Here is a 384-nt window from a genome sequence, read left to right as displayed (position 1 = left end):
GGATCTGACACTTCTGCCGCTCCTGCTGCCTCATGCCCACACATACACTCAAGACCAGCGTGCTCCAGGCACAGGCCCTCTTGATGGCGTGTGGCACCTGCAGATTAGCTATGACAACTCGCAGCCAATCCTCTACCTCATTCCAAGGTTGCAAGTGGAAGGCCATGTAGAAATCAGGGTCGCCTCTGTTCACAAGGACCTCACTGTTGATGAAACTGATTACATCGTTGTGACGAAAGCCACTCGTGTAGTACGCAAAGTTCACCGCCATGGCTGCCGAGGCCTAGTCAACCAACCACCTGAGGAACCAATACTGAGGAAGATGCTACTTCCCGGCAGCCGTGGCAGCTAAAAGCTGCAGCTGCTACCAAGTCCGCCCTTCAC

The 384-nt window shown here is 54.4% G+C and overlaps 1 protein-coding gene across 1 annotated transcript in view; it reads right to left on the bottom strand.

Moving 5' to 3' along the window:
- The window catches only part of LOC104998749, a 4,474-nt gene extending 4,203 nt beyond the window's left edge, over positions 1-271 (bottom strand). Inside the window, 1 exon segment of the mRNA XM_010854078.1 lies at positions 18-271. Coding sequence (XP_010852380.1) covers positions 18-271 — 254 coding nt within the window.
- Between the last annotated feature and the right edge of the window lie 113 nt (positions 272-384).

Source organism: Bison bison, unplaced genomic scaffold (assembly GCF_000754665.1).
Source record: "Bison bison bison isolate TAMUID 2011002044 unplaced genomic scaffold, Bison_UMD1.0 scf7180017864336, whole genome shotgun sequence".
In the NCBI taxonomy this organism is placed as follows: domain Eukaryota; kingdom Metazoa; phylum Chordata; class Mammalia; order Artiodactyla; family Bovidae; genus Bison; species Bison bison.
Note: the sequence above shows the minus strand (reverse complement) of the source record. Positions and strands in the feature narration are given on the sequence as shown.